Source organism: Marmota monax, unplaced genomic scaffold (assembly GCF_021218885.2).
Source record: "Marmota monax isolate L192 unplaced genomic scaffold, Marmota_monax_Labrador192_F-V1.1 WCK01_AAM20220418_F8-fsc00100, whole genome shotgun sequence".
NCBI lineage: Eukaryota > Metazoa > Chordata > Mammalia > Rodentia > Sciuridae > Marmota > Marmota monax.
In genome coordinates this window covers 3,298,096-3,322,469 of record NW_026693872.1, presented here as the reverse complement: position 1 = coordinate 3,322,469, position 24,374 = coordinate 3,298,096, and the positions used below count along the sequence as shown (strand labels likewise).

Genomic DNA, 24,374 nt, shown 5'->3' with positions numbered 1-24,374 from the left:
CTCAGGGAAAAGAAAAAGCTTCCCCGCTTCAGTTCTATTCTCTTTGTATTTCTTTGTGGGGGCCCAGCACCCTGACCTCTCCCTGTGGATGGTAGTCTGGAGGGTTTTAAGGAGCTGGCTCCTCTCCCCAGCTCCCAACCAAGGACACATGGCCCAAGAGAGGCAACTGGAATTTCAATGAGGAGCAAAGTGATAAAAACCCTGAGAACAGATGGAGCATATTAATTCCAGTGGTGGCCCCCTGGCTCGGCTGTAAAACACTTCCTGCTATTCACATTCCCAGCAGGGTCAAATTTTTCCTTTACTGAGTCTTATTCTCCAATATATATTAATATGTTAATACTAATTCATTCAGCGAATCCGCCCATACTTTCCTAGTACATTCCCTTTCATGCTTAGATTAGATGGTGTTTGTGTGTTTCAGCCTATCCAGATGGGTCCACCAGGCTGTTCCCCTCTGGACACAGTCCATGTGGTCAGTTCAGACGATGGACCCCAGACCTGTGCCCATCTGCCCTCTCCCTCAGTTTTCAACTTCCCTTTCCTCCCTCCACCCCACGTTCTCCTCCAGATCCTGCCTTTCCTCCTTCCTTTCAAAACCAAGTATTTCAAACACTGTCCACATCCTCTGTCTCCACATTGTCACCTCCCATTGATGCTACAGGCTGATTCCCACCCCCATGACTTTACAGAAACTGACCCCACTCAGGTTACCAGCAGGCTATGGCTGCATATAATGTACTTTTCTTTCTTACTTTCTTTCTTTCAGTGCCGAGGATGGCTCCCAGGGCCTATTGCATGCTGGGCAAGCGCTCTCCTGCTGGGCTGCATCCCCAACCTCAATATATACTTGTAAACCTTGTTTTCTTCTTGACCTCTCAAAGGACAACAATATTGACCAACTGCAAACACTGTGTGCTTGGTTCCAGGGACACCCTGCTCCCGATGTGCCTTGGTCTTCTGGCTCCCTCTCAATCTTCTTTATAGATTTCACGGCCCCAGCCTGACTCCTGCCTGCTGCTATCTTTAGGGTCCTATCATGTGCCTTCTGTTTGCTCCTCTAGTTTGTCCATGTGATCTCATCTAGTCTGGGGGTTTATTCATTACGTATATGCTGATGATGACTGAAATCTCTGCCTTGAGGCCTGAACTTTCCTGGGCTTCTGGCCCTGTGGTCTTCCTTCTTACTTAACATCTCCATTTTTTGGAGACTGTTTCAGAGTCCCCATGTCCAAATGGATTGCAAAATTTGTTTTCCTCTCTGGTGGTCCATAAAATGTATCTGTGTGTGTGTGTGTGTGTGTGTGTGTGTGGTGTTGGGGATTGAACCCAGGACCTTGTGCATGTGAGGCAAGCATTCTACCAACTGAGCTATCTTCTGAGCCCTCAAATGTGTCATTTTAACCATTTTTTAATTGTACAATGCAGTGACATTAAGTATATTTATGTGATTGTGTACCTCTCTTTAGGACTTTTTATTCATCCTAAACTGAAGCTGTTCCCATCAAAACTTGCTCCTTGCTATCTTCTGGCTAAGGTTTGACTTTGTCTCCTAAGGTTTCATGTGTTGGAATCTTGGTCCTGGATGTGTCACTGCTGGGAAGCGGTAGAACCTTTAAGAGGTGGAGCTTAGTGGTGGGAAGTCCACAAGTCATTGGGAGCACTGCCCTCAGAAGGAATGAAGTATTTCCTTTGGAATTTTGTGTTATTTTCCAAGGGAGTTGTTATGAGAGTGAGCCTGACCCCCTGAGTTGCTCTGTTTGGCTTCCTGTCTGGTGATATGATCTTTTGCTCTCACATGTGCACATGCATCTGTCATGAGGTCCTCATGGGAGTGGATACCAACACTTGAGCCTCTAGAATGGTGATATAAATAAACCTCATATTTATGAAGTTATTCAGCCTCAAGTATTGTGTTATAGTCACAGAGAAAAGACTGATACATTCCCCATCCCCTCTTACCTGCTAGCAGCCATTTTTTTCTATCTTTATCAATTTTACCACCAATCCATTTTTCTGTCTCTATTAATTTCACTGTTTGAACTAGTTTATTTTAATATATGCAAAGTCATTTCTTTTATTCCCCTCCCATTTATTTCAAAGCAATTATTTCATTTTTCCAGTGGCATGGTAGCCACAATCTTTGTTCCTCTGTGTTTGACCTATTAAACTTAGGATGATATTTTCAAGGCTCATCATCGTTAAAAGAATTTCTTTTAAAGTTTGATTAGGATTCTATTGTATGTATATTCCACATTTTATTTATCTACTCATTTATTGAAGGATGTCAAGTTGTTTCTAACTTTTGACTGGTGTGAATAACGCTGCTATGAAAATTGGTGTACGATTATCTATTTGAATCCATGCTTACATTGTGTGTGTGTGTGTGTGTGTGTGTGTGATTCTGTTTGTTAAAAATGGGGCATCTGGGAAAAAAATAACCACATCTCCCAGTCTTTGCAGACTGGCTTTGTGCCAGAGAAGTTTTTCACTAGCTAGTTGGGTATGCTGGAGGTAAAAGCCTAACTTGGTCTTTTCTGATCATGCATTTGGTCTTCTTGGGTCTTTTCTGAGCATGCATTTTTCCTGGGCCTGTGGCTTTTTAAATCTCCCCATTTGCAGAGTTACTTTTGAATATTCTCACTTCCCAGAGTCTCACCCACTTCTCCTCTGGGTCTTAGATGGTCTATTGTGTTTCTCCCCCTGTAATATCTTGCCCGCTCTGTGGGTCTGTAGTCTTTCTGTAGTTTTCCAGAATTGCGTTCCTACAGAAGACCCTAGGTAAGACAGAGACCAAGCAGCCCCTGGACAGGTGAGACTAGGTAAATAAGGTTTATTCTACTACCTCTGTTCCAAGGCAGGGAAGTAGGAACTGGGCTGCTGCCTTTTCCAGACCATGACTGTGCTTTACTGAGGAGTGAGAGGGTCAAGGGTGAGCAAAAGACCATGAAATTTCTGATTTCAAATGTGGGTTTTTTCTTGATTGGACACCCACTTGGTCACTTTGGACCTTTGTTTTCCTGAGCTTCCATAAGGTTATTTTAGCCACTCTATGGTTGTTTTTGAACATTTCTATGGGGGACATGGACTTGGAGCTTGCTAGCCTGCCATTTTGTTGTAGTGGATTTAACGGCTCTCCCTGTTCTTGCCTCCCACAAGCCAGCCTCTACCCAGCGCCATAGCAATGCTTTTTCCTGAACGCGGTCCCATCTGTTCCTCTTTTCTCTTTGCCAGGCTAATTCCAACTGATTCTTCAGTTGCCAGCCTACACTATTTCCTCTTCATTTCATTCATGCAAGAATAGAATTGGTGCTTCTGCTAAGACCTTGTGTCCCTCCCTCTGCTTCTCTTTCCATAGCTCCCTCCCTGCTTCCCACGCTAAGGTTAAGGCTTCATGATTCTGAAAGTCTATTTAGGGGAAGCGGATATTTATAGTCTTGGGATGTTAGAGTTGGAAGAATGATTAGAGACTCAATTACTTTATTTCATATATGACAAAATGCAACTAGAACGTGGGAATGACTTATCCCAAAACACACCAAGCAGTGTGGAATAAGAAGCCTACCCCTGGCTGGCTTTAGTCTATAACTCTTTCCCAGGACTCCTCCTACTGTGTTGAGAAGATATTGACAATTTAAGAGAGTCCTGCCTGTCTCCCTTATGGACCCTCATGTGAGGATACTTTTGTCTTGTTTGTGGGCTCAGCCCCTTGTTTGTGCAGAGACTCTCCTGGGATGGTTCTTTCTTCATACATATTGCCACATGCCACACGATGAACTTGTTAGATGTACCCTATGTGTTATAAATAAATTCCTTGGGGACATTCCAGGATTGCAGCCCTCGGCCTTTAGAGTGTTTGCATACTGGCCTTGAGATTCACACCAACCAAAGACCTATAGGCACCGAATTCCAGAGACTGGAATTCTTCATATAGGGTCCACAAGAAGTGCTTTCTCCATTGTTTCCTCAAAACATTCAGAACTCTTCCTGGAATCATGAACTCTGGGAACCGAGCAGTCTGCTAAATAAGGAAAACTTGTAATATAGTAAGTCCACAGGCCACCAAGGCTGTAAGTCAAATTAGAGACTAGGAGCTTATCTCACAGATAAGGAACGGAAGAGATATTGAGAACTCAATCAGCGCCGTGCAGCACGGGGTAAGGGAGGATCATGACATTTGGAGTAAGTGGATGCTTGAATGCTGGTTCTGCTTCTTATCAGCCCTCTTACCTTAGGCAAGTCAGCTGAGCCTCTTAAAATCTCATTTACCTCCTCATCAATTGGAGATAATACTTCCTGCCCTGGAGAGCTATTATAAGGAATGAGCAATAGACCTAACTGTCTGGGCAATGCCTGCTTCAGAGAATATGCTTACAGCGTATTTATGTTCTTCTTTCTTCCTCTTTCCCTTTTCGTTTGCAGACTCCCCTTCGAAGCCTGACAGACTCTTCCTCTCTGTGATTTCAGTCAAACTCTTGTTGGTAAACACTTTAGGGAGGGGAAAAAAAGGCAACAATAAATTTCCCAGCCCAAGGTTTAGAACCAGTTTATTTTAATTTTAATACATGCAGAGTCATTTCTTTTTCTTCCTGTTCAATGTATTTCAAAGCCATGACTTGGTTTTTCTAGAAGCATAGTGGCCATTCTCCATTCTTCAAAGGTAGCTATTTAAAAAATTTCCTCAAACAGAAAGCATCAGTGAACTCTGGGCTCCTTTCCTATGGGCTGGAATACTCCAGAAGGAATTTAATTCGTTTCCAAGACCCATTCTGGTTCTCTGCAAGACTTCTGGCTAAGGAATTTCCTCTGGAGTCATTTTTGGCATTGCATGGGTACTGCCACATGCAGGAGGGAAATGAAATCCGCCTGTCTTAGGACAGTTGAGTGACTGGGGTCTTGTGAGGGTGGGTGGAGGAGGGGAAGGAGTCAGGCAGCCCGTGGGTCAGTCCTGGCTGAGTTTTCATCTAGGCTGGTCTTAGGTGACTTAATCCTTCCCCTCCCCTAAGTTTCCCTGTCTGTGAAAATGTAAGGTAGGATAATCAGAGGGTCCCTGACAGCTTTGACTTTGCTCACAGACTGCTGCTTAACCTTTCCTGACCTTGGACATTTCTGATGGTACTCTCACATGGATCCTTCCAATGGGTCATCTAATTGTTAACCTAGTATTTTAGTCTGCCTAGGTTTGTTTGGAGACACTCCTTTTCCTTCTCCTCTTTCTCCTCCTCTGTTTGTACTGGGGGTTGAATCTAGGAACATTCTCTCTCTGAGCCAAGTCCTGAGCTCTTTTCTTAAATTTTATTTTGAGACAGGCTCTCTCACTAAGTTGCCCAGGCTGGCCTCACACTTGTGATCTTCCTGCTTCAGCCTCCATAATAGCTGGGTTTCCAGGTATACATCACTGGGCCTGGCTGGAGTTTGTCCTTCTAATTTAAAACATTTGTAACATCTTCCTTTCCTTTGCTATCCAGAAACAAACCTTTATCAATCTTACTCTTTCACTTTTCCTCTAAAGATACTTGAGTTTTTAGAGGCAGTTATATAAGGACTTGGGTGGAAAAAAAAATAAGGACTTGGGTGGTAGTGATGGAATTTCATTCTTTGTCTTATCCCCTCATTTCTAAAACAAGCCCAGTAATTCTTCACTCCTATCTTAATAGGGTCAAAGTGATATTTTGAGGAGTGATAAAACATTCCTATTTTCAAGATTCATTCAGTCAACAAATGTTGACTGAGTGCATGTTATGTACCAGGCACTGGGATATTACAGAGAACAAAGAGACAAAATTGCTACCTTTGTGGTTACTAGAGTAACTAGACAATAAACCATGTAAGTTGTGTGGTATATCAGGTAGTGCTAAGTACAGGGAGAAAAATAAAAGTGTCAAGGGGTATAGAAAGAGCAAGTGATAGAGTTACAAATTTTAGATTGGGTAGCCAGGGAAGGTTTCCATAGGAAGGTGACATTTGAAAAAAGATGAAGGAGCTAAGAGCAATAAGATGTGCAAAGGCCCTGAGGTATTAGCAGCCTGAAATTATTAACTGTGAGGAGGCCAATGTAGCTGGAGTACAGTAGTACTAAAATTGGGGATAAGAGCATATATACCATAGGTCATAGACCAAGGTCATTGACAGGACATTCCTGAGTTAGACAGGAAGCCATTACAGGAGTTGAACAGAAGGTAGTGTTATCTAAGTTATTGTCACTATGTTAATAGGATGTCAAGAGGACAAGAATGAGAAGAGGGAAAGTTGGCCGGAAGTTCCCACTGTCATTCAGGCAGGAGAAAACAGTGGCCTGTTCAAGGGTGGTGGCTTTGTACCTTGATGGGAGCAACTGTGGTTGAGCCTGGCCATAATTTCCAGGTTCAGAGGGAAGCATGTTCTGATAACTCAGATGTGATGTGCGACATGAGTGAAGGAAAGGAGAAAGAGGCCCTAGGAGTTTTGGCTGAGGCAACTGGAAAAATGGAGTTACCACTTTCTGAGATGAGGAAGACTGTGAGGAACAAATTCGGAGACAATATCAGGAGCTTGGTTTTGGAGTATTGGATGCTTTTCAGACATTCTGTTTCACAACAACACAAGAAACGCCAAGATGGTGTTGAGAGAACATCAGAGGCATCGGCATGTAGGGGACGTTAGATGTCACGAGTCTAGGGTGAGAACGTCCCAGGATTGAGGGCAGATGGTCAAGAGGCTCAAGGACTGGATCTTGGGGCTCTCCAGGCTTAGGGGTTGAAAAGATGAGGAGAAAGCAATGGGGAGACTGGAAACTCAGGCGCAGAGAACATATTTGGTTGAGCCTTGGAAGTGGAGCTGGGCTGGGAGCCTGGGTCTTCACCGGCAGGACTGAGAGCTCTTTGCCTTGGCCCAGGGCACCTTTCTCCTCACATTTCTTGGATTGGAATCCTGCTGATGTTCCTTGTGTGGGACATGTTGTTTTCAACAAGTCTGAGCAGGACATGGATTTTTGTCTTTTTTTTTTTTTTAAGTGTTTGAAGTATTTCATAATTTAAATATGCACTAAAATAAAAAGACATGGTGGGAGGCCCAGGCTGCCAACACGGATTTGTGAAGTGGAAACACAAACTCCAACCAAAGGGAGGTGTTGTCAGAGTTGTTTAGAGGAAGGATTCTGTCGTCTTGGATCCCATTGGCAGGCCTTGGTCGCTGTGGGCATTGATGATCACGGATTAAATAAACCACATGGCCCCAGGAGAAAAGACAAGATGGAGTAATGTCACAGGACAGTTAGCCCGAGGGAAGATGAGAGTTTTCACTTTTAAAGTATGTCAGCATCTTCAGAGCTGTTGGGTCTAGATTGCATGTACACTGTACCTTAAGATCCCTCGAGTTTTCTCTGGTTGGTGCTGGCCGGTTGTCATGGATCAGGGTTTTATAACCTCTATAGCAGTCAGCTTCACATTAATACAACAAAATACCTGACACAAGCTACTTAGGAAGTAAAGAGAGGTTTATGCTGGCTCACTGTTCTGGAGGTTCAAGGGCATGGTGCCTGCATTGATCCAGTTCCAGTAAGGGCAGTGGATGGCAGTGGTGAGGAACAGGTACTAGATTTAGCTCTGTATCTTGAGCCAAGAAACAAAGACATAGAAAGGATAGGGAACCTCCTTCCTTTTGAGGGAAGTCCCCAGTGATCGAAGGACCTCCTATTTGGCCCGCCTTCCTGGAGAAACGACCTCCCAATAGTGCTACCCTTGGGACCACACCCTTAACATGTGGTCTTATAGGGGACACTACCCACATTCATACCACAGCAACATCTTACTTTGCAGAGTCCCTACAGAGGCTAGCAGATGTTGGTGGGAGAGACACTTCCTGCCCATGTTGATTGGTTCAGCATGCATGCCCTGGGCACCACCCAGGCTTGACACACCTTCCCTTTGTCTGTAACACTGCTTTGTCTTAATACCCATGCCTCAGCAGGGACTCCCTTGAAGCCTTTGTGATCTGCCTTGATGTTGCAATTGTCCTGGCTCTTTCTCCCTGTGATCAGAAGCTCAATGCTGGGAATTGAGCCTGTGTTTTTGCATCCAAGTAACATTTTCTTGATCTTTTTTGAAAAAAAAAAAAAAAGCAAAACAGGCCAATGCATACCAGATGTAGGGAAGCATTGCAAAGGCCCTATTTGTCTCCTACTTTCAGGTTCAGAGAGCCCCATCTTCCTTTTTAAAGGCAAGCACTGATGCCAGTAGATCACAGAAAGATCAGGGATCTGGAAAACCATGATTTCTTTGGGGGTTGGTCTCTTCCCTGTTTCCCCTCTCTTCCACAAATTCACTCTCAAGGATTAACAGAGGTGGAGAATCCATAAAAGATTCTTTAGGTTTAGTCCTAGGTTCTCAGAGCCTCCAGGGCAGGCTCCTCTCCCTGCTTGGCATGGACCTGCCCTTGTTTAGGATCATTTTGTCTGTTGCCAGATCTTCTGCAGCCGTCTGGAGTCTCCCTGAGTTCACTTTCCATATTAATACCTCATTTGAAAGGTAAAGTGATCACATCTCTATTTGGTTCCAGAACCTTCAGTGTCTCCCCATTCCCCAAACCAAGCTGAGCATCCAGGGCCTTTCTTGACACCACACTTACAGATCTCCCCAGAAGGCATCACATTCTTTCCCCCAACCTGTCTTTCTCTCCAGGGTTCCATGTCACTCAGTTTCCCTCGTATATCCATAGTCCTTTCATATCCCTGTTTTCTTGTATGCTATTCCCCAGTTCCTGGAATGCATTCTCCCTTCTTTAGTTTATTACTGAAAAGTAAAATAACCCTGCTCTTTACAGAAATGTCTTAGCAGTGGTGTTGCTACTGAGAGTCACAAAACAGTTTAGGATCATGGGCCAGAACATCGGAAAACCTAGCCCATCTCTGTCTCTTGCCAGATGAGTTATGTCAGTCAAAGACCCCAAGCCTGGGAACTAGAGAGTCTCGCCTTTCTTCAGAGGACACTTTCTGGTAGGATACACTGGAACAATGACTTTCAAACAAGATGCAGATCAGAATCACCCTGGGATCCTTAAAAAAACCCCGAGGCTCAGGTCTTACATCAGAACCCTTATACCTCAAGCTCTATAAGGAGGGACCTAGTTATGGGTCCTTTTTTAAACTCCCCAGGGGATTTCTGAGGGTGGCCTTGTCTGAATACTGGCGAAGGAGTTCAGGCCTTGGACTCCGGAGTTCATCAGAAACCAGTTTTGAATTTGGTTTCCTTTGTCTCCTAGTTCAGAGATCTTGGGTGATGTTTTTTGTAAAGACATTTTCATACTTAGGAGAGTTTTAGATTTACAAAAAGTAGTGAGAATGCTATAGAAAATTCCATTCCCCCTGCACCAGTTTTATCTATTATTATCATCTTACATTTGTCGGGTAGATAGGTCAGAAGGAACCCGTTTTGATGTATCACTGCTATATTTCTCCTCTGTAGAGTTTCTGCTTTCCTCCTGTCCATCCTGGACTCTTTGGAAGGAAGTCACTATGTGCTGCCGGCACTTAAGGGAGGCACACTTCTGCTCCGTGTCCTCAAGGGCATTTACGTGGATTCTATGCCATTCTTCTCCGTGGGAAACTTGTCTATTCTTACAATTTATGGGTTTGTATTTGTATTTATATTTTGGGTTATTATACGACACTATTTCATCTGTTTTGTTGCTTGAATTGTTTCAGCTTTGGCTGTTCAGGCTCTTTCCACGGGCTCCTGGGTCCGTTTGACATATCCTGCCACTGAGGAGCTCTTTGAGCACTTTTTAATGATGCTCCGTGTTCATCTTGAATATTTCTTGCCCCTGTTCTAGAGTCAAGCATTTCTTTAAGGGGCCATTGTTATAATTGGAGAATGGCATTAGAAACCAAGACGAGAGCACTACGTGTGCTCATTGCTTCTAGGAAGTCATTGCTCTTCGGTTGGTCCACATTTTTTAACTGTGCTTCAGTTTGCCCAGCTGTAAAATGGGGATAATAATAGCTCTTTCATCAGAGGTTGTTTTCAGGGTTAAATTATAGAATGGGTGTAAGAGCTTAGTGCAGTTGTGACAAGCTCAAAAAATGTTAGTGATTATTATTTCCTATAGAATATGTTTATGTTTTAGCTAAGTTTATAGTGTCTCAGAAATTACTTTTTCCTATCTGTGAATTTATTTGACTGAAAACTCTCAGGGGAGATTTTTCTGCAAGTTTTATAGATGGAAAAATGAGATGGATAAGGGAGTCAACCTAAGTCTCTTGATTTAAATAGCCATTCTAGACCAAGATTGTCTGCACCTATGCCATATGAGTGATCTAGATTTCCCTCCCTGACTCTTGCCTGCCTCTTATTTGAAGAGTTATCTCTTTCTCAGTGCTGGTATTTCTTTGCTTCATGCTCTCTGTGAATGAGATTAGCTCATGGCAGAAGGAAAGAATATACTCCAACCCAGAGCAGGTCAATCTAGACACAGTGCCCCAGTGCCACAAAAAAAAATTTCTGAATCAAACATGACCTGAAAAGCTCCCCCCAAAAAAATAGAGTCTGGGTGGCATTCAAAAAATAGAATTTGGGTGCTGAAACATTTGCATTATATGATATTTTGAAATTCACAGGAATAGTAAAACAAGGTACCCGAAAAACCTAGAATATGCTTTAGTGTTTATGACATGACTTTCCCATCAGAGTCTCTCTTTTTCTCTCTCACTGTTTTCATGGAACAATGATTCTAGTCAAATAGAGTACAATTTTGAAACATGGAAACAACTCACTAGAATCATCAGTGCATGAAAAAACATACAAGCCAAACAGAGATTTTTTGACTCAATGCAGATGTTTATTGGAACAAATATGTATTTTCCCATAAGAACAGCAGCTTTTGTTGCTAATGAAATACACTAGTGTTAAAACAGCATTTAAGGTATGAAATTATAGCTTTAGTTATCCATACTACATTCTAGGGAGGTGGATTTTGGTTGCATAGAAGAGAGAACTTTTTTGTTTTGGTTTTGGTACCGGGGATTGAACCCAGGGGTGCTTTACCACTGAACTGCATCGTTTTTATCTTTTATTTTGAGACAGGTTCTTGTTAAGTTTCTTAAGGGCTTCGCTAAGTTGCCGAGACTAGCTTTGAACTTGTGATCCTCCTGCCTCAGCCTCCCAAGTCACTGAGATTACATCATGCACCCCTGTACCCCAAGAGAAACGTTTTTAAGAGCAGCATATTTTAAAGTTGGAATGGGCTGTATTTGGAGGTAGTGAGTTTGTCATCATTAGAAAGGTTCAGGAATGAGGTCATAGAGTTAAGATGGTCCTGACACCCCTATTCTCTGCTGCTGTGGCTCTGTGAGGTATTTGGGTTTGTTGGACCTTAGCAGTAGTGCAGGAGTTGCACATTTAATAGATTCTTATAGATCAAGGGGAAGCCAAGATTCCACTGCCCTTTTACATATTTTCTCTGAATAATAATGAAGTTGCACTTAGAATAAAGAGGATAAACTGGGTCAGAAATCAATATCTGTGCATAAATCCTCAGGCTAAGCCCTGTTTAATATTCTGACTCTAAGGATAAAGGCTCCTTTAGATATTGGTTCTCATCACAGACACTGGTCTCTAGGATGTGCCATTTCATGGGAGAAGCTTTGGTAACCTAGAGAAGCTTGAGTGAATATTTACTCCTGTTCTCTCACCATCTGGAAGGCTTCCCTCTGTCTTACCCATTGAGATGCCCACCCTCCTCAAGACCATCTCCTCCTGGAAGATTTTTCTGGCATTTCCTTCCCCAATACCTCCATACCAGAATGACTTTTCTTTGACCTCTGTGCCTCTCTCAAACTTAGCACTTTGTGGGGTACATTCCTGTACACTGCAGTCACTTATCTAGGCGTCACGTCTCTCAGTAGGAGCTCCTGGAAGGCGTGACTCATACTCTTCTCATCCCACTACCCGTGCAGCAGACAGCACAGCCTCAAGCCTGTGGAACTCCCAGGCAGTGCTGTGACATGGGAAGGTACAGTGTCTTGGGATGACTGTTGGGGTGATTTCAAAATTTGGTGTCACAATTCTTCTTTGGTGTTTTACACAGAACTCCAGCTTGTCTGATTAGCATCTGATGGTGCCCATGTTGTATGTCAGCATAACCTACCTTCCTTTTCCCCAGCACAGAGCATGTCCTTGGTTACTATCTTCTTCCGCTGAGCATAGTTCTCCTTGTCCTCTTCCCTTTGCAGAAGAAAAGGCAGGACACACAGAAGTCGAGGCAGGTTTTGCATGGCTGTCCCTGAGTGTTCAGCTGAGGGCTTAATGCCTACGAGTACTTGCTCACTTCCTCATTTAGCAAGAGACCCAGAATGACCACAGCAGCTGCTGTGCAGGTCAAGAGCTCAAATTTTCCATCAAGAGACATTCTGGCAGAACAGAAGACAGAGACTCGGGACTTCTGATCCCTGGAGAGTTTGTATCTTGGAGCTCTGGAGTTGAGGAGTTCTCTATAAGCTCCCTGAGCAAGGAGGAAGTGGTTCTTGGATGAGGGAGGATTACTGCTTGAGAACATTCATGACCTTGCAAGGCAAGGGAGCTCAGGGTGCGGCACAGGGGTGAGGAATCAGGGGAACGGCTGCGTGGGGCCATCTGTGGACATAGAGAGCTCAGGGGCCTGAGGTCTAGCTTGCCAGTGCCTACCCGCAGCAGCCTGGGACTAGGGAAGGCAAGGAGCCCAGGGTCCAGAACAGCTGCTTTTCTTAGGAATATGGAAAGATCTTTTGGCTGCACTTTGCCTGGTTTATGTCTTTGGGAAACAGGGTGTGGTGGGCAGTGGTGGAGATGGCAGGAGCAGCAGCAGCATTTTGTCTCCATCTAAGCTCTTTGAAGTTAATGAAATTTTGGCCTTTGGGTTACTTTGGCTTTAACTCATCTCATCAGGGAAAATAGGACTTCATTGGATCCTGGATTGTCAGAGCTGTAAGGGCCCTTTGAGATGAGGGGAAAGGACTTGCATAGGATCACAGGATGAGCTGGGAGGGGGACAAAACTGGTTCTAGCATCAGATATCTGACTTCCCAGAACCCCATCCCTAGTCTGTCTCCTGGAAGTTGCTTCTCTGTTACTGTCACAACTTGGTACCTAGCTCAAGGGCATAACCACCTTGCTGTGGGGCATGCCACAGGACTAAGACCCTTGTCTATTTTACCTCTTAATGGGGGAGGGTTGGGTGGGGAGAGTTGTATGTGGCAAAGAAGCATATAGAGGGCAAATGGAGGAGATGGTCAATGGGGGAGGACAGGTGTGTCACTAATCAGGCCTAAGACCCAGCAAAACCCAGGGGTTTTGCAAGGGGACTTCATTTGCCTAGAGTTGATCTAAGTCACATCTATGGGACACTTAGTTTAGGCTATGCACTGGTTAAGTACTATGTATATGTTAATTAATTTGATCATCATCAGACTTTTATGAGGTAGGTAAGGTGTGTCACTTGCAATGTTATGGATGAAGAAACAGAGTCAGAGGACAAATCAGCTGTCTGGCATCCTGACGCTTATAAGTGACGGGACCTGGATTTGGCCTTGAGTTCTGCCCACTCTACTACTTTGCCTCTTAAAGAGAGGGGGAAGGAGACAGCATGCTCCCGCGCTTGCTCTTTGACAGGTGGGCTGAATGAAGGGGAGAAGGCTGAGGGGCCAGGGAGAAGTGACTGCCAGCATGAGATAATTATCTTCAGCCGCTGACTGACCGCCGAAGGCAGTGCTGACTGAAAGCTGAACTCAATTTCTCACCCCGGTGACCCTCTGGATCCAGCCCTTGTTGTGGTAGATGTCCGAATACACTCCATAGAGATCCTTCTTTCCACAGCCCTCACCCCAGGACACTGTGCCCACCAGGTACCATTGGCCTCTCTTCATATCCAGAGTCACCATGGGGCCTCCAGAGTCTCCCGCACAGGCATCCTTCCCCCCTAGATGTAAAGGAGATGCAGATTAAAATTAGGGTGCCCCTTCCCAGCCCAAATCCAGAGGAAGCATCCTTCTCTCCAAGCCTGACTTGTAGTTTAGAGAATTTGGCACTAGAGGGCGCAGCAGACCGTGTGACCCAAACCTGAGCTCTGAGTCGTTTCCCTCAGGCCTCAGAGCTCAAAATGATTTTAGAAAGTGCTGGTTCAAGAAAGGAGTGATGGAAATCCTTAGCATGTTTCTCTCGGATGCAATGGAAGCTCTCCCCACAGGTTGGGAGGGCTCTGGCCTTTCACTGCTGGGCGCTGGTGCCCATGTTGTATGTCCGCATAACCTACCTTCCTTCTCCCCAGCACAGAGCATGTCCTTGGTTATGATCTTCTTCCGCCGAGCATAGTTCTCCTGGCAGGTATGGTGGTTAACAATGGGGATTTCAATCTGGAACACAAGGCTATTGTTGGTTCCCACTCCTTGCCATTCTGACACCCCTGGAGCATCTAGATCCACCTTAGATTTGGTGCCGGTGAAGAAACAATTGAATGGAGAACCCAGGGCTCATGTTCTGGTCCCATCTCAGTTGCTATATGTGACCTTGGACAAGTAACTTGGCCTCCCTGGAATTCAGTTCTTATATCTATAAAATGGAGATACTACTATTTGCCTAGCATATGCATTAGTTCAAATATGACATTATATACAAGAACCATGGTCTGTTTCTTTCCCTTGCTCTTACCGTGGGATGAGGCTTATGAGTTAATCAGTGGTTTTCAGACTTCCAAGGCTATTTCCTCATCCAAAATGTGGGAGCCATCGTGTTTGACATACTAATCATGTGGAGTTATTTGCAGAGGAAAGGAATGAACAAGAGCTTTGAAAAGTACAAAAGCTATAACTATTAGTACTTTAGGGGTCATCCTGGCTTGCTTTACAGCAAACATTCACTTGTGTTTCTCTCCCTCACTACAGGATGTGCTCTGGACACTGAGTCTGTATGTTGTCCATTTCTATGTTACATAACTGGGAAAAGAGTAAATAATCAATATTTTTTAAAAATTAAGGTGTGAATGGATACATAAAAACAAGATATTGTGATCATCATCATTTTGGATTCAGCATGGGGTAAATGTTGGACTAACTATCTGAAATAAAAAGGGGAAACATGAATCTCATTCAACCTGGCCAAGAATTGAATGGACCAGATGCTCCAACATACACTTTCTGTTGGTCCTTGTTAAGAGGGAACCAGAGGCCATTCAGATTCTTTTTGGGCCAGGGCCTTGCCTAGATAAGTGGGAAGAGGAAGCCACATTGTGAGACATGTCTGCACTAAACTGTTGAGTACCCAATTAACTTCCTCTGATCATTCAGTATATCACCTAAGTGTCATGTCCTGGGGAAGTCTTCCTCAACCCCCAAGATAAGATCTGATTCCCCCACATTCCAGAGTGCCCTGAACTTATCCATCGTCACCTTTATCACACCCATAAGTACTTTCTGAGGCACCTACTTGATTATAAGCCCAAAGAGGCTGGGAACCAGATCTGTCCTTTTACCTGCCCTCCACCCCAGCACACTTAACAGCTACTATAGAGGAGACACTAAATAAACAACTGGGAGTTCATGAATGAAGGGATGAAGGGATGTTGCAGATGTACAATTTCAAAGTGTGTTAAAATAATGTATATTGAAGGATTTAGAAGCTAGCTGTGTCACAGAATTAGTGATGTTAGAGCCAGGCATTTCTTAGAGGTCATCTAGTGTTGCCCTTGAACTTGGCAGTTGGAGATGGTAGGCTATGACCTAAAGAGGCAAAATGACTTTTTCAGATAATCTAATAAATGAAGAAGCCAGGATGTGGAGCCAGGGCTTTGCTCTTTATGTCTAGTTTGGAGTTCTTTTCTAAAATGACAGGAATGTGACCTTCTGAATGCAATGGTGAGTTTATGTTTGCAAGGACTGGGGTTCACAAGAGCCTGTCCCGTTCTTGGCTATGTAGTTCTTTGTGGTGTCCAAACCTGTTGTTTTCTTGGAGAATTTCTATAATCTAGGGCTCTAATAACTACCAAGGACATTGAACAGCGTTTGGAGGCTAGAGTCCACCATCGGCAGAATAAACAAGTCAAGGTTTCTGGGCTCCAAAGTCCCACTGAACTTTGGAGGGAAGACTGGGTTTCTGGCCTCTCTTTCACCAGCCTGCCCAAGCCTCCAATTCCTGAGAAAGCAATGTGAAGCGTGAAGGCCAGCAAGGGCCAAGGTGTCACTGTTTGTAGGATATAGATTGAACTTCACCTCCATCAGGGTGTCTGGGAACCTCTGCAAGAACTGCTTCCCCCAGCCGCTGACGATGACCACGGTTCCTGGAGGAGAGGAGACACTGTAAGGACACAGGGGCTGTCTGTGAGGTGTTCAGAATGCTGCATCTTGTAGTTCTGTCACCCTCTGCCTGTAGAGGAAGGGCTGAGTTTGCTACTTCAGAGAAAGGCAGCAAGATGGAGAGGAAGATGGGAAAGGCTGCTGAGTTGGAGGTGATCTGTGACAGAACAGGGGACACTTGTTTCTATGATATGTCACCTGATTTATTTGTCTATTTTCTTCTTCCCGCAACTAGCATGGAACATAGGCTCTACAAGAGCAGTAATCTCATTCATCTTGTCCCCTGGCCTCTAAGAATGTCAGCATGTAGTAGATGCTCAAGAAATTATTATAAATAAATAAAAAGCCCAGCCTAGCCAACAATAGGCTATGCTACCTTTAGGAAGACTTACGTGTTCTTCTCTCCTTCTAAGCCTCAGTCTCCTTATCCATAAAATGATGAAGCTAGACTTGGCATTCTCTAAATATTTTCTAGCTCTGAAGCTATGAAGTTGGCAAATCTGGGGACAATGTGAAAATGGATTGAATGCTAACAGAGCAACTGTAATCTTACTTGAGAAAGAGCCTGGATAATGAAAATAGCACTGGGCTTAAAGTCAGAAAACCTGGACACTAGCTTCAGATCTGCTTTTTATAGACTGTATGTTGGATGAATTACTTTACTTTGCCGAGCCTCCATTTTCTAATCTATAATATGGGGCTATCATACCAGCGTGCAAGGCTTTCATGAGTAGTAAGTGAAGAGATACAAACCAGCTGGCATGTGGTGAGTACACAGCACCCAAATAGTTAAAGTCAGCGGACTCTGTGTCTTTTCTGTCAGCTCACTTCCCATAAGTACTTCTCAGATTCTATCTTAGCAAAATTTTTAGCAGCTTTGAGCTAAAGGAGTGAAAAGGAGTGAATTATGATATGGTACCACTGAATTTAGAATGAAAAGGAAGTCAACCGGCATGAGCTGGTCTCTTATTCTATGTTGGATTTATATTATCTCACTTATATTACCTATTTAAATATCACAATCACCCCAAGGGGTATTGTCTCCAGTTTAGAAGTAAGTGGACGGGGTTTAATGAGACCAAGTACTTTCCTTTGATCACCTAACTGGGAATGCAAGCAATGGGATTTGACTCTGTGCTGGCTATTAAGCTATTGTGCCTTGGCTTCAGCCTTACCTGTCTATGCTCTGCTTTGTGGTACTAGGAGTGAGACTCTGAAATGGCAGTTCTGCTTGTCTGGCTGGCGTCCTGAACATAGGAGGCATTTTCAGGGAGATTGGAGGATTTCCTTAATGGCTTCTCACTCTACTGGTGGCAATTGGTTTCAACTATTTTCCTTAACACATCAGCCTCTTCTGTGGAAGTCTAAGTTCTAGCTCCAAAGGGCCCCTTTCCAAGCCTCTTGGTTCTATAATTCCAGCCTCTTCCTTTTGTTCCCCAAGACCTAGAGGTAGAGGTTTCTTCCTGTTGATAGTCAGCTTTTCCCTTTTACTTATTTATTCTGCTAATACCCTATCATAAATTCTCTCTGTAGCCATCACTAGTCTGGATTTTGTTTTCCTGTCTGGATCAGTGGGCCTGCCTGTTCACTATGTGCCTACCACTACCTCCAAACTAGTTCTGACTTTGCAGCTTTAGGGCAGGCATCCAGGGGATTATGTAGCCACCATTGGCTGACTCAATTGGCACCAGAGCCTCCTCAAGACTGGAGAACTCCCTGCTCAGATCCCAGCTGCGCTGCGGAGGTGGGATCGGGGTTTGGGGAAGGTACCTTCCTTCGGGGGCTCCTCAGGCAGACATATGGGCATCACGAAGTCATTCAGTATTGGGCTTTCCAGCAGCTCCACCAGAGCCACATCGTTCTCAAAAGTGTGGGGTTGATACAGCGGATGGAGGATGAAATGTTTGACACCGAGATGCTGTTCGTTTTCATCAGACCGGAGCCTCCAGTGCTTGCCTGTGCAAGAGGAAGACATGCGAGGCATGAGGATAATGGAGGATAAGGTCCCACCTTGTCACGTCTGGTGCCATCCAGGGCCTGCTTCCAGACTTAACCTTTTCCTTGCCCTTCACCCACCCATTGCCTTAGTGAACTTTTCTTATGCCTCTTGCCACAGTCCAATATCCTCTCCTCCCAGTGCCTCGGTCACACGTTGCCTCCTCCATGAAGCCTCTCAGACACTTCAGTTAGAAATCTTTCCCTTATGAACTCCCGTGGCCCTTCACCTGTCCCTCTACTACCAAATGAGCTGCTTCCTACCTTGGGTCAGATGGCCCTGCATTTGTATCTTGTTCCTCTGTTATACGGTAGCTCCTTGTGGGCAGGAGCTAGGTATTCATGACAATGTGTCATTCAATCCTGGCAGAGTGTATACCTGAATTGAATCAGCTATTGATCTTATACAGGAAAGCCTTGAAAAATGGCAAGAGCAGAACCCTGTTCCAAGAACCACTTCTCATTTGCACCTCACTCACCCATAATGATCATAAAGTCAGAAGGGCTCAGCAAGTATGAGTCATCCAGGGTCAAGTCGTCTGAATCGAGGTATTGGTGGAGGCAGTGAGCAGCAGTCACAATCCAGTTGGAGCCTGGAGAACAGAACACACAAACACCATGTCCTTCACCACCCTGTCCTGCCTCCCAGTGTCTTGAGTTAAGGGACTTGAGACTGTTCCAGGGCACCCCTTCAGACCTTACAAAGGCCAAACCCCTCTTTGTTGCATCTCTCGGTCTCAGACACTTACTTGATACTAAGTGGAAGATGAGGTGTAAAACTTGATTTCAACGGCCTGTCTCAAATCACACCAGGACTGAATGTTTTAAAGAGAGTTTCAGGGTTCCCTGAAACCTATGATGGGGGTGAAAAACAGCCGAAGGTGGGCCCACAACAACTTGTGCTCACTGGCTACCTCTCTGGCCTTACTTCTCAAAGTGTGGTCCCTGGACCAGCAGCATCAGCCTCACCTGGAAACTCCTTTGAAATGAAAACCAAATCAAAGCCTGCACTTGAGCATGATCCCCAAATAATTCATGGGCTCATTACAGTTTGAGTAGAATGATCAGTAGCTAGCAGCCAAGTATATGTCTTATGTCTTGGCTATCTTCTTCTCCTGGGCAGATATATTCCTCAACTTTGTTTAATATAGGGCCAGGCTATCCTTTAGGTGGGACAGATGACAAGTACATAAGTAGCTGAACTCTGAGGTATATCCTGGATGAGCCAAGAAAAAAAAAAGGCTCTGAGTCTTAGGGGGTAAGAGTCAGGGATATTAGGTTAGGGTTCAAAGTCAAGGGAGAGGTGCTTTTCTGGAGCAAATCCCAAACTCCTCTGGCCCTCTCAGAAGTAGCTGTGTGCTCTGGCCCCTGGCTCTACATAGACCATCACAAGGCTACCCTCTTTCACCTCTAATTGATCTTGACCCCACCCATGGTCAGGAGCTGTTGGGTTGACTTTGCAGGTAGGTAAGGTTGGCTAAAATACCCAGTTTAGGGGAGCCTGCCTCAGAAAGGGGATCTGGGCTATTTAGATGAGCCCAGCACTGTGCACTGGCCCGTCTGCATGGCCTCACCCTCCAGCTCTGTCAATCCCTCTGCCCAGCCTCCCTGTGGGCATCAAGACTGTGCTTTGCCACTTCCTTCATCCCTTAGCTCCCTCTGGGCTCTCCCGCCCTCTTCTACCTCTCCTTCACTCCATAAGACCTAGGCACAGAGGAAAGAGATTCTAGTTTGTGAGAGCTCTGGGAGGGTGAGGTGTGAGGGAGCTCTTGGCTTGGGTGAGGGTAGAGAAGTGAACTTCAAACAACTCTCAAACACGAGCTGTAGGGAATAAGGCAGGAACGTTGTTGATTTTAAAACTCAAGGTTTAAAACAATGAATTTAAGTCTTAAAACAGTGGGCACCTCCATCCATCTCTTTCACTTGCCTGACAAGCCACCTGGCCTGGCTTCAGCTCGCCTGTCACTCTTCCTCACCACCTCTCCTCTCTTCTGTCTCTGCACGTGAGGGTCCACCCTTCCTATCTTCTTCCATGATTTCTCCTCTTCCTCAGATATCGCACATCTTACCAGTCTGTCTTCTTGTTGTATCGTGCCTTTTAATTTCTCTTTTCACCCCTCAGTCTCCTTTCTCTTATTTCCTAGGTCTCTCTTATTGGTCTCTTTCTGTCTCTTAGTCCTTTCTGCTGCTGACCGGCTCCCTCTGTTTATCTCCCTTTCTTCATCTTTCTTGGTCTTCTCCCCAGCCCTGCTCCCCACTGGATGGCCCTCAGCCACAGCTGGCTTTATTTCTTCCTTTCTTTGACACCTTTGCTCATTCTTCCTGTCCCATTGAGGCTCCACTGAGTGGGATCCTTCATCTTTGCTCTCATGGGAATTAGAGTGGGGACTTCACATATCCCATTTGCCAATTCACCCATTCCTGGAGGTAAGAACATGAATGAACTTGAAATACTTGAAATCATCTACATCCAGGCAAAAATGCAGCAGGGAGAGCCATCAGCTGTTCCTTCCCCACCTTGCCCCCACTCCCACCCACATTTAACTCTTTACAAAGCTGTCAATCTTCTCTTCCAATGCTTTTTAACCAGCCCCCCTCATTTCCATCCCTTGTGCCCTTACTTCTTACTTTGAGGCTTATAACTTCTCTCCCCACTATTGCAAATAGTTACCACACTGAATTTCTTGCTTTTAGATTCCCTCCTTTTGGTCTAGATTGCCCCTAGACAGAACTTTCCAGAACATGCTTATGAATTTGCAGTAGTGCCCAGGATCTGATGTAAATCTCTAAATGTGGCATTCGAGGACTTTGCAAATCTACCTTCCCTGACTGTCTGAGGGTAAGTTTCCTGGTTCTTCCTAATCGTACAACCCTGTCACAGCCTCCCTTTGATCCAAGGTAATTGCCTTGTATTGTAATTTATGTTTGAGAGTCTGATTCCCTGATGTGGTCCTTCTTGAGGCCAGAGACTGATGAGGATTTAGGAGGTGTTTGGCATCTCAAAGAATTGGAACACATGTCTCCTGGTTCCAGTTAAGAGTTCCTTCTACCACAGTATACTGCTACAGACAGCGATTCTGAACAAAGAGACCTTGGTCTGCCTTCAGGAACAGGATCAGGTAGCCCTCACTCTGCCACCAGTCCTGAGTCCTTCACCCCTTCCACCTCCTCCTTACCTACAAGGGTGCCCCCACAGAAGGGCTGCCCATTTGGGTGAGACAGCATGGCAATCCAGGGAGCGGTGCCCTTCTGGGCTGGGCGTCCATTGAAGATCCTGGCCATCAGCGTCTGGGAGAACTTGGGAAGACCACACACTGCAGCCAAGGGAGGAAGGGACAGATCATACTCTGGGCTCCATCTTGCCCATTTCCAGGGTTACCAGTTTATCACCCTTTTAGGAACACCTGTTAGTTTTGATGAACCAACATCTGTGGCCCACTCTGATAATGGTACCATGAGTTTTCTTCAGGGTCCATTTTTTGGTCTATGTAGCCTAAGTTGGACTGACTTCACCTCTGGTTTCAGGGAAGAGAATTGTGACTGATCAAAACCCTGGATCTCTTGATCACAGCAATTGCTTAGAGATGGGATGTGACCTTGGCCAAGCCAATGAAAGCCTAGCTTGAAAATTTTGCTAAACATACTAGAAAAAGAGAAAGTCATTTTCTACAGGGGTTGCTTGGCTGTTGGCCATAAGCCCACACCTTCGGGTGATACTCTCATGAAGAGTTCGCTGAGTAATGCTATTCACCTGGAGGACAGCAGAACTGGAAGACTAGGGGAGAAGAGAGAGACTGTCTTCCGATTTTTTGAGCCCTTTGAACTAACTATATTGAGACCGTTTGGTAGAACCTCTTCATTATGGGAACCTATACACTCTTTCTTTTTCTTCTTATGCTGTTTATATTGCATTTCTGTCATTTAGAAATGAAAGTTCTGACTAATAAAGGAACTTCATGCTCTAACTGCAGAGGCCTATTCTCAGAGAAGCCCTACAAGAAGTGTCTGCCTGCTCCATCCCCTGTCTTCCACTAACCTGAATTCCCAAACATCCATGTACATCACAGCCTGACAAAAATCACAGATCAATATGCTGCAACCTTGACTGAATCTCCAGCATCTCCCAGTGTCATTCTCTGTGCCTAGGTTCAGCCACCTCAATGGAAGTCCTGTCCCCCTTCCTACCGGATGCTCAGGAGTCCATTGGGTGGGAGCTCCTCGGTTGTCCTCCTCCCCACATCCTCCTCCTGTCAACTTTTCTTCTCTTCATAACCAATCCTGTGCTCTGGATCTCCTCACTTAACTCTCAGGGACCTGGCCCAGCTCCTGTATTTTCCATCTCTGCTTCTCCTCTGCCTCTAAAACATGGTCAAGCATTTTCATCCTAAAAACCAACTTCCATTTCCCTGCTTCTCTCTCGTGCCACAGCCTCTTCTTTTCCCTTCCATAGTCAAGCTTCTGCACAGAGGGGTGGATGCTCAGTCTTCCCTCTCCTTTGGAGTTGGATTCAGAAGAAGGAAGTGCCCCATACTACACAGACTTAAATTTTATCTGATGTATTCTTCCTACTAGGCATTAATTCTCCTTGTCCTGTGATTCCCCAACCACTGAAGCTGGGATACCCATCACATTAGGGGAAGAATGGATAGGCTTTGGCTTTTGAAAGAGCAAAGCCTAAACCAATGTCTAAGAAAGAGACTTTTCATTTGCAGAGGTAGGGATTGTGGTAAGAATAAAAACAAAAACAAAAGCAAACAAACACACAAAAACGTGTAGGCTATAGGGAATCAAAACCTGGGGGACTGAGTGCATAATTTTTACTGTACGTAGAAGCTCTTCTTAGAGCCAGTGAAGAGTCTAGAGGAACGGAGGAGGGAAACACCCTGGGTGGAGGGACAATGAGAGAAAGACATAATGCAACTGGGGGTCCTGTTCTCTGTCCTCCCTGAGATGGCCACTGAGACTTGGGCCTGTGCTGGGGAACATCCACCCCAGGGCCTTCTCCTGGACCCTCAGCTGTAATGCATGCCCTTGAGCTCTTCACCCTTCTTGACGATTTCCTGTCCCTGGCTTCTGAATACTTTTCTTCTTGTTTTGTTTCCCCCCTCTTTCTTTTTTCTTTTCTCTTTTCTCCCTCCCTACTTTTTTTTTGGTCCTTTCTTTTGCTCTGTTTCTTTCTAGGGGCGTCTCTTCATGATCTCTCTGCTGGTATTTGCCTTGTTGAGCCCTTAGGCTCCTTTTTGTTTTCTGCACATTTCCAATAGATGAAAATCCACCCCTCTGCCATATTCTACCTAAATGCTAATGAATTTCATCTCAGTGTCTTTAAATCTGCCCTCTTTCTCTGGAACTCACTATTCTTTACTGCCTACTTAAACTCTTCAAAGTTAAAGATGCTAAGCCCTGTTCACCAGCTTTCATGAACTTTCTCCTCTTGTTAGCCAGACCTCTGTGAATGTCTGCAACAACCACATTTCTGTTGCCTCCCTTTTCTTCTACCCCCATATCAAGTCAGTCCCTAAGTTGGTGTTGAATCACTAGGAGAAGCAGCCCAATGCCTCGTCCCCATCCATGTCCCAATATTCTCCATAGAACCTCAGCATCTCGGTATGTCACAATATAAATTCCAAACATCTAGAAGAAAACAAGAATCTGAAATGTAATAGAACACCGGATATGATAGTCCTTGAAACCAGCAACATACGAAGCATGAAGTCTAATTTAGGATTCTTTTAGTTCTCAATAGTGTAAAAAGCATGACACAAAAATAAATGATACAAACCCCAAACAAAGGCAAGACGTGTGTGTCCCCTGGAGAGCCCTCACTCTCAGGTTGACTCATATCAACCCCTGCACCCTAAAGCTTGCACAATCTCAAGAGATGCCTAAGGCCAACCTTTACTGGGATTACAACCTAAATGGATTTAAACTTCTGACCTCATGTTTGCACTGCCACAGCTCCTTGGTTTGGTGGGTTCTCCCCATCTCTTGCCAGGATAGTCTCAGTAGTTTCCCAGCCACTCTCCCTAGCTCAGTCCCTTTCCCTCCACTTTCCACATCACACCACCTGCTCTCAGACCTGCCA

At 44.9% G+C, this 24,374-nt stretch overlaps 1 protein-coding gene across 1 annotated transcript in view; it reads right to left on the bottom strand.

Annotated features, from left to right (window-relative positions):
- Positions 1-10,790: 10,790 nt before the first annotated feature.
- Masp1 (MBL associated serine protease 1) overlaps positions 10,791-24,374 on the bottom strand; it is a 61,490-nt gene continuing 47,906 nt past the window's right edge. Inside the window, exons 12-17 of the mRNA XM_046462517.2 lie at positions 21,466-21,603; positions 18,769-18,882; positions 18,065-18,250; positions 16,211-16,278; positions 14,260-14,359; positions 10,791-13,926 (exon numbers count right to left, since the gene is read on the bottom strand). Of these exons, the coding sequence (XP_046318473.1) occupies positions 13,736-13,926; positions 14,260-14,359; positions 16,211-16,278; positions 18,065-18,250; positions 18,769-18,882; positions 21,466-21,603 (797 nt within the window). The 3' untranslated portion in view covers positions 10,791-13,735. The remainder of the gene's footprint in view (positions 13,927-14,259; positions 14,360-16,210; positions 16,279-18,064; positions 18,251-18,768; positions 18,883-21,465; positions 21,604-24,374) is intronic.